Below are 8,529 nucleotides of genomic sequence, written 5' to 3'. Positions count from 1 at the left end.
TTTTTTTTTTTTTTTTTTTTTTGCGTTTTGCTTATGCTTTTGGTGTCATATCTGTGAAACCTTTGCCTAATCCAAGGTCATGAAGATTTGTTCCTATGTTTTCCTCTGAGTTTTATCTGTAAATCTTTGATGTAAAGGTCCACATAATAAGTATTTTAAGCTTTGCCGGCCGCATATGGTCACTGTTGCATATTCTTCTCTGGTTTTGTTTTGTTTTGTTTTACAAGCTGTAAAAAAAATGTAAAAACTGTTCTTAGCTCTCAGGCCACACAAAAACAGGCAGTGGCCAGATTTGGCCCATGGGCCGGATCTGCTGTATCTGCTGCTTCAGGACGGTCCTGGGGAAGGCGGGGTCTTTCAGTCCAGAGGCGAACCTGGTTGAACTTCTTGTTTCTATGGTTACTTTGGGTGCCCCCAGGCTCCACAGTCCCCTGATGTTACCCTGTACTCGGGGATGCAGAGAAACTGTCATGTTCCCCTTCCATCCCCAGCCATCCTGCATGCAGCACCACCCCCATGGGGGGGTCTCCGCATACCTCTGTTCCTTGCCTCTCACTGAGTGCCACTGGGCCCCAGCAGGAGCACATGGGCAGTCCCCGCTGTGCAGCACCCTGCCCCTCCTGAAATGCCTCAGTTGCCTGGTGAAGTCATCTCTTGGATGGATTCCAGGAAGCATCCTGAATGTGGAGTTTGTCAGCTTTTACTCACTGTCAGCCCAAGTGACCCTACCTTCTGGATAGAAGCACCGCCACCCCGCCTGTCACCTCATTTTGTGTTGAAACGATGCTCACACAACATTTTATGTTGAAATGATGCTCTCTCCAAAATGCCGTGTTAGGCCAGGCGTGGTGGCTCACACCTGTAATCCAAGCACTTTGGGAGGCCGAGGCGGGTGGATCACCTGAGGTCAGGAGTTTGAGACCAGCCTGGCCAACATGGTGAAACCCCGTCTCTACTAAAATACAAAAATTAGCCGGGCGTTGTGGCATGCGTCTGTAATCCCTCGGAGGCTGAGGCAGGAGAACTGCTTGAACCTGGGAGGCGGAGGTTGCAGGAAGCCAATTTCATGCCACTGCCTCCTGCCTGGCTGACAGAGTGAGACTCCATCTCCAAAAATACAAAATAAAATAAAATAAAGCTGTATTTAACCACAGAGTAAGTTTTGGAAGCCCTTTCCGTTTGCACGTACAGTCTGAGAATTGTGTACACTCTGGGGCATCACAGGAAAGACAGTGCCTGCCAGGGGTGTAAGATGGTGCCCGCCGGGGGTGTGAGTCGGTGCTCGCCAGGGGTGTAAGATGGTGCCCGCCGGGGGTGTGAGTCAGTGCCCGCTGGGGGTGTGAGTCGGTGCCCACCAGGGATGTAAGACGGTACCCGCTGGGGATGTGAGTCGGTGCCCGCTGGGGGTGTGAGTCGGTGCCTGCCAGGGGTGTGAGTCGGTGCCCGCCAGGGATGTGAGTCGGTGCCCGCCAGGGGTGTAAGACAGTGCCCACCGGGGGTGTGAGTCGGTGCCCACCAGGGGTGTAAGACAGTGCCCGCCGGGGGTGTGAGTTGGTGCCCGCCAGGGATGTAAGACGGTGCCCGCCAGGGGTGTGAGTCGGTGCCCGCCAGGGGTGTAAGATGGTGCCCGCTGGGGGTGTGAGTCGATGCCTGCCGGGGTGTGAGTCGATGCTAGCCAGGGGTGTGAGTCGGTGCCCGCCGGGGTGTGAGTCGATACCCGCCGGGGTGTGAGTCGGTGCCCGCCGGGGTGTGAGTCGATGCCCGCCGGGGTGTGAGTCGGTGCCCACCAGGGATGTAAGAGTGCCCGCTGGGGTGTGAGTCGATGCCCGCCGGGGGGTGTGAGTCGATGCCCGCCGGGGGTGTGAGTTGGTGCCTGCCGGGGGTATGAGTCGGTGCCCACCAGGGATGTAAGACAGTGCCCGCCGCGGATGTGAGTCGGCCAATGCTGATGACTTGACTAGTTGGGATTATCTTCAGACTCTTCCTAAGCGAAGCCGCTTGCCTCCTGGTGGATCAAACTAGAGAGTTACTAACATGTGTATGTGATTTTGTTTTTTTTTTTTAAATATTTTTTAGACCCTGGAAGCCATCCTGAATTTCAAATACTCCGGAGGCCCGGGCCACACTGAAGGATATTACAGGAGCCTCTCCCTGGGGCTGCATATAGAAGTTGAGCCGTCCGTGTTTTTCACCCGAGTCAGTACTCTCCCAGCAACCAGGTAAATGTCTTACTGCCACACAGCAGTCTTGTTCTAGAGTCTCAGCAGCACTGCGTTTAGAATCCTGACCTCAGTGTGTTTTTGTCCTGCCTCCCGTTAGATCCGTGCCATTGGGCCAAGTTGCTTAGCCTCTCTGGGATGTAGGCTTTTCATTAGGAAACCAGGTGTTACATGAGAACTGCCTCTCAGGTGGTTGTAAATGAATGGGCTTTACATATCATGCCATGCCATAATAATAATGCTGATGATGGCAGCATTCCTGTGTGTGGTTCTCACTGTGCACACACACTTCCCGCTCAGCCTGGCATGGCTCCATTCTGGCTTGCCTCTCCTGTTAGTGGGGGCTCAGTGGATAGCACATGTCTTAGGAACTCCTGGACAAGTCCAGCATCTGTTCTGCATCACTCCTGGCATCCCCGTAGGATGGGCACTTTGTGGAGCTCCCAGCCGTCTGGGCCTCAGGTCATTTCTGCCTAGGAGGCCCTTCTCATACGAAGGCTTTCTCTCCTGCCTACTTTCCAGACCTAGTCTTCCTTCAGGGAGAAAGAAATTGGACAGTTTGTACACTGGAAACCCAGAGGTGGCAAGAGATACTCAGGGTATTCTTTGCTGCGTTAGGAGAATGACAGTTTCTCACCAAAACTTTTCCTTCTGGCAAAGTTGGAGTAGCGGAATCTGGAAGCTGGAGGTGGAGCTGAGTCTCCCATTCCTGCCACAGTGCCAGCAGCCTTTGGAAAGCAGGTGCTCTTCACCTCTGAGCTCGTCCCGGTGTTCCTGTCCAGCTAGGTCTTGCTTATCTGAGTAGGGTGGGCTGGATGGGTATTATTTAAATGCTTACCTGTCTATCCTCGAATGGGGAGGCAGAGGGATCCCATGCAGCCCCTGCTCCTCCAGGGCCCTGTGTGCTGCAGCGTAAGATAGCATGTTGTTGTCCGTGTTAATGTTGGCATAAAATCCCTGGAAAATGATACAGCTCTAAATAAGTGTGATTTTAGTTTATAGGAAAGACTGTTTTTCTTCCCAACCATTGGAGAATGCCTTCAGCAAGAATTAATGGTTTAGCTGGGCCTTTTAGCATCTTATTTCATCATCTGTCACTTTTTCAATCCTGAGAGTAAGAGCCTTTCCTGCCAAGACTCACCTCTGTTTTGAATTTGTATAAAGCATTAGAGCTCTTGCCCCTGGGGAAGGCTTGGCCAGGACGGCTGTGGATATTAGAGTATTTCAGGCCCTTTCTGAGCATTCCATTTGCTCCATCGTGAACCTGGTGTGTGTTTCTTTCTCATCCCCTCATCTCCTGCTGCCGTTACCCATAAGTAATTCTTGGAAATGGCACAGGTTGTCACCGAGTTCGTCTTTTTCTTCCCCCTATTGATATCTGGCTTTCACGTCATGACCCCTGCAGTTCTAAATGACAGATGAAGATGAGAAAAATGCTGCTGTGTGGTTTGCTGCACACAGAGGTTTGGAAGCGTGGGTGGACAGCTGAAGCGCTGTGTGGATCCTGCCCCCCAGCCTGTGGCCCTTGCTCCCTTTTCTTTTGGTCTCCATGGTTCTTTTCCCTGCTTTTGGGATTGAGATTCGATGTCTTCTAATTCTCCTTTTCCGTTATTCCCAAGTCTAAGTGGTCCCTAAGCCCTGTGATTGGACTTCTGCGATGTCTCCCAATGACTCTGCAGTCCACTGCACGCCTTTGTCACTGTAGAGAGTCGGTCTCTCTGCTGACAGCCTTGTTTCCCGTTGTCATCCTTTCAGTACACACGTGCCCGTGCCACTGCCCTGGTACATACTTTCCCAGTGCTGATGAGATAAAGTCCAGAGTCCCTCCTATGACATCCATGGTACTTCAGGATCTGGCCCAGATCTTCCCCTTCAGTCCCTTTGCCCCAATCCCCTACTTGACGTACAGGGCACTTGCTCCTCGCCATTGCTGGTATATGTGCAGGTGGTTTACACCAGCGAGTTTCTGCACACACCTTTTTCTAACACTGTTCTCTCTCTTAAACGAAGATACTGTATTCAACCTTTTGGAAAATATCTGTTTGACCTTGGACCATGTTACCATTTTGGTAAAATTGTTCTGAGTGTGACTAGGCAGAGTGGATTGGCTCTTCTGTGGGTCCCTTAACATTACACGTACTTCTGCTCATGCACTTTCCAGAGTGTATTGGAAATAGTTTCATGTGTTCCTGAAGCCGACGCCTCCAAAGTTTCAGGTACTGTATAAAGAGATCACAGTTTAGGAGACAAAGGGAGCACAATTCCTGTTTTTTCTTTGCCTGACATAAGCTCGTCAGTCAGAAATAAAAGCAAATGGAAACCGGAAACTATATAAAGCAGTGATGAACCTAATAAATAGTAAATAAGTGAATAAATAGAAAAGATGTGTTTCCTTCACTTTTAAAATTTCTTTGAAAGATTAATTGACTACTTAAAGAAGAAATAAGAACATTGAATTCTGTAGTGTATAGCGCATATACAAATAAAGTATGTAACAAAAACACTGGCACAAAGAATGGGTGGGAAAATAGAAGTTCTTGTGTTATATGCAAATTATTATAATATTTTTTGAAGTTAAGATGTGATCAGCTGAAGATACATGTAAACTCTGGAGCAATCCACTTAAGGAATGGATGATAAGCCAGAAGAGATAAAATGGAATATTTAAAAATACTTAATCCAAAAAAAGGGGAAGAGGTTATCAAGAAAGGAGGAGAAAAGAACAAGGAACATACAGCCAAATAGGAAACAGATGGCAATGTGGAGGACTCAAATCTACTGTATCCAGAGTTACACTAAATGTAAATAGATTTAATACTACCTTTAAAAATGGAGATTGTCAAACTATGTAAGAAAGTAAGTCTCTACTAAAAAATACAAAAAAAAAACTAGCCGGGCGAGGTGGCGGGCACCTGTAGCCCCAGCTACTCGGGAAGCTGAGGCAGGAGAATGGCGTGAACCCGGGAGGCGGAGCTTGCAGTGAGCCGAGATTGCACCACTGCACTCCAGCCTGGGCTACAGAGCGAGACTCCGTCTGAAAAAAAAAAGAAAGATGCCAACTACCTTTTTATAAGAAATTGACATTAACTATGCATAATGTAAAACAAAAAGATGAAGGAAAAGACGTATGTAAACCCAAATAATTAGTTGGTTTGGGTATCTTAATATCAAATGGTTAGGCTTTCAAGAGAAAAGAGGACAATTTTAATGACAGCAGAATCAAGTCATCAAAAGTACATAATGATCAAATGAAACTGTTTACAAATATAACTTCAAAATAAAACTGAAGGGAGAAATTGATAACCCCACCATTATAGTTGAAAATTTCAACATTTTTCTGTCAGTATTTGGTAAAATAAGTAGACAAAAAAATTAGTAAAAATATAGAAAACTTGGACAATTCTTTTAATCAGCTCCACCTACTTTGTGTGTGTGTGTGTGTGTGTGTGTGTGTGTGTGTGTGTGTGTATATATATTGGAGATAGAATCTCACTGCATAGTCCAGGCAGGAGTGCACTGGCACCATCATAGCTCACTGTAACCTCAAACTCCTGGGCTCAAGTGATCTTCCTGCCATGCCTCCCAAGTAGCTAAAACTACAGGTGCACAGGACCACAAATGGCTTTTTTTTTTTTTTTGAGACGGAGTCTCGCTGTGTTGCCCAGGCTGGAGTGCAGTGGCCGGATCTCAGCTCACTGCAAGCTCCACCTCCCGGATTTATGCCATTCCCCTGCCTCAGCCTCCCGAGTAGCTGGGACTACAGGTGCCCGCCACCTCACCTGGCTAGTTTTTTGTATTTTTTAGTAGAGATGGGGTTTCACCGTGTTAGCCAGGATGGTCTCGATCTCCTGACCTCGTGATCCGCCCGTCTCGGCCTCCCAAAGTGCTGGGATTACAGGCTTGAGCCACCGCGCCCGGCCCACAAATGGCTTATTTTTAAAACTTTTGGTAGAGATGGGGTCTCACTATCTTGCCCAGGCTAGTCTCAAATCCCTGGCCTCAAGTAATCCTGCTTCAGCCTCCCAAAATGCCTAGTTGTTATTTATAATACAGTAAATGTTTGTATTAGAAAAGGTGAATGGTTTAAAATCAGTGATATTGCTTGTTTATTAGATAAAGAAGAGCAAAATGTACCTAGAGTAAGCAGAAGAAATATAGAGTGGATATCAGTGCTATAGAGTATGAGCAAATAAACTCATAAAGTCAGTGAAACCAACAGTTGGTTCTCTGAAACGATTAATAATAAAATCAATAAATTGTAACCAGGGTGGTCAGAAAAAAATGTGGAAACACAAATAACCAATAGTGAGAATGAAAGAGGTGGCCTTACTACTACGAATTCCACAGACATTAAAAGGATAATCACATAATACTATGAAAAATCATAAAACATACAAAACATTTTAAAACATTAGCTGGGTGTGCTGGGACATCCCTGTAGTCCTGGCTTTCAGGAGGCTGAGGCAGGAGAGTCCCTTGAGTGAGCTCTGATTGTGCCACTGCACTCCAGCCTGGGTGGCAGAGAAGGAACCTGTCTCTTAAAAAAAAGAAAAATGATGGCCAGGCGCGGTGGCTCACACCTGTAATCCTAGCCCTCTGGGAGGCCGAGGCTGGCGGATCACCTGAGGTCAGGAGTTTGAAACCAGCTTGACCAACATGGTGAAACCTCGTCTCTACTAAACGCACAAAAATTAACCGGGCATGTGGTGCATGCCTGTAATTCCAGCCACTCAGAAGGCTGAGGCATGAGAATCGCTTGAACCCAGGAGGCAGAGATTGTAGTGAGCCAAGATTGTACTACTGCACTCCAGCCTAAGCGACACAGTGAGATTCTGTGTAAAAAAACAAAACAAAACAAAACAAGACACAAATTACTAAAATTGACATAGGAAGATGAAACAGAAAAAATAAATAGTCACACATCAGTTAAAAATTTTGAATTCTTAATTAAAAACTTCCCACAAAGCAAACTTTAGGCCCAGAGGGCTCCACTCTGAAATATATGAAGTTTTTTAAAGAAATAACATCACCTTTACAAAAACTTTTTCAGAAAATAAGGAGGAAATACTTCCCAACTTCCATTTCATGATACCAACATCACCTTGTTGCCAAACCCCCACAGAGACATTATGAGAAAAGAAAACTGTAGACCAATAACCTCATGTATATACATGTGAAATATGAAAACAAAAAATCAAATCAACTTCTGTGATATATGAAAGGGACAAAACAGCATGAACAATTCAGGTTTTACTCAGAAATATGAGGTTGTTTTACCCTTGAGAAACCAGTCATTAGAATTTATCACGTTAGCAGAATAAAGGAGAAAAATCATGATTATATCAGTTGATGAAGAAACATTATTTGACAAAAGTCAACACTTAATTATTCCAGAAACACTCAGTACACTAGGATTAGAAGAGAACTTCCTCAATCTGACAAAGGCCATCTACAAAAAACTCCATAGTTAATATTACACTTAGAGGTGAAAGTCGGATGACTTTTTCTCTAAGAATAAGAACAAGGCACATTTCCACTGTATTCATTATTTTTCTGGCAGTCCTAATCAGAGCCATAAGGGAAGAAAATAAATAAGGGTATTAAAATAGGAAATGAAGAAGTAAAATTATTATTCACATGTCTGTCTTTGTATGGTACATATGATTATGTACACAAACAAGAAATCTGCCACACCAAAGAAATTATTAGAAATAATAAGTCAATTTAGCAAGATTGAAGGATGCCACTCAACATTTAAAAATCACTTGTGTTTCTATATACCAGCAACTAAGAATTTGAAAATTAAATTAAAAAATAACGTATGCAGTAGAATCAAAATCATAAAACACTTAGGAAAACATTTCTACAAATATTATCCCTACCTAGAGAATGATAAAACATGATAAAGAGAAATGAAAGAAGACTTAAATAGAGAGGTGTGGTGGTTCGTGCCTGTAATCCCCGCACTTCGAGAGGCTGAGGCAGGTGGATCCCAAGGTCAGGAGTTCAAGACCAGCTTAGCCAATATGGTAAAACTTCCTCTCTACTAAAATACAAGAATTAGCCAGGCATGGGGTGGGCGCCTGTAGTCCCAGCTACTCGGGAGGCTGAGGCAGGAGAATCACCTGAACCCGGGAGGCGGAGGTTGCAGTGAGCCGAGATTGCACTATTGTACTTCAGACTGGGCAACAGAGTCAGACTCTCTGTCTCAAAAAAAAAAGGGAAAACAAGGTTTGGGGTTGGGAGGATTTGGTTTTTTTAAAGATACTGGTTTCCCCCAACCGAATTATAATTTTAATGCAGTTCATTA

At 45.4% G+C, this 8,529-nt stretch overlaps 1 protein-coding gene across 7 annotated transcripts in view; it reads left to right on the top strand.

Annotated features, from left to right (window-relative positions):
- Positions 1-8,529, top strand: part of TRAPPC9 (trafficking protein particle complex subunit 9) — a 745,023-nt gene that overhangs the window by 444,928 nt on the left and 291,566 nt on the right. For all 7 annotated transcript variants that reach the window (XM_017895132.1, XM_017895131.1, XM_017895130.1 and 4 more), the window contains one exon: positions 2,077-2,219. In XM_017895132.1, coding sequence (XP_017750621.1) covers positions 2,077-2,219 — 143 coding nt within the window. The remainder of the gene's footprint in view (positions 1-2,076; positions 2,220-8,529) is intronic.

Source organism: Rhinopithecus bieti, unplaced genomic scaffold (assembly GCF_001698545.2).
Source record: "Rhinopithecus bieti isolate Rb0 unplaced genomic scaffold, ASM169854v2 scaffold_25940, whole genome shotgun sequence".
Taxonomy (NCBI): domain Eukaryota; kingdom Metazoa; phylum Chordata; class Mammalia; order Primates; family Cercopithecidae; genus Rhinopithecus; species Rhinopithecus bieti.
Note: the sequence above shows the minus strand (reverse complement) of the source record. Positions and strands in the feature narration are given on the sequence as shown.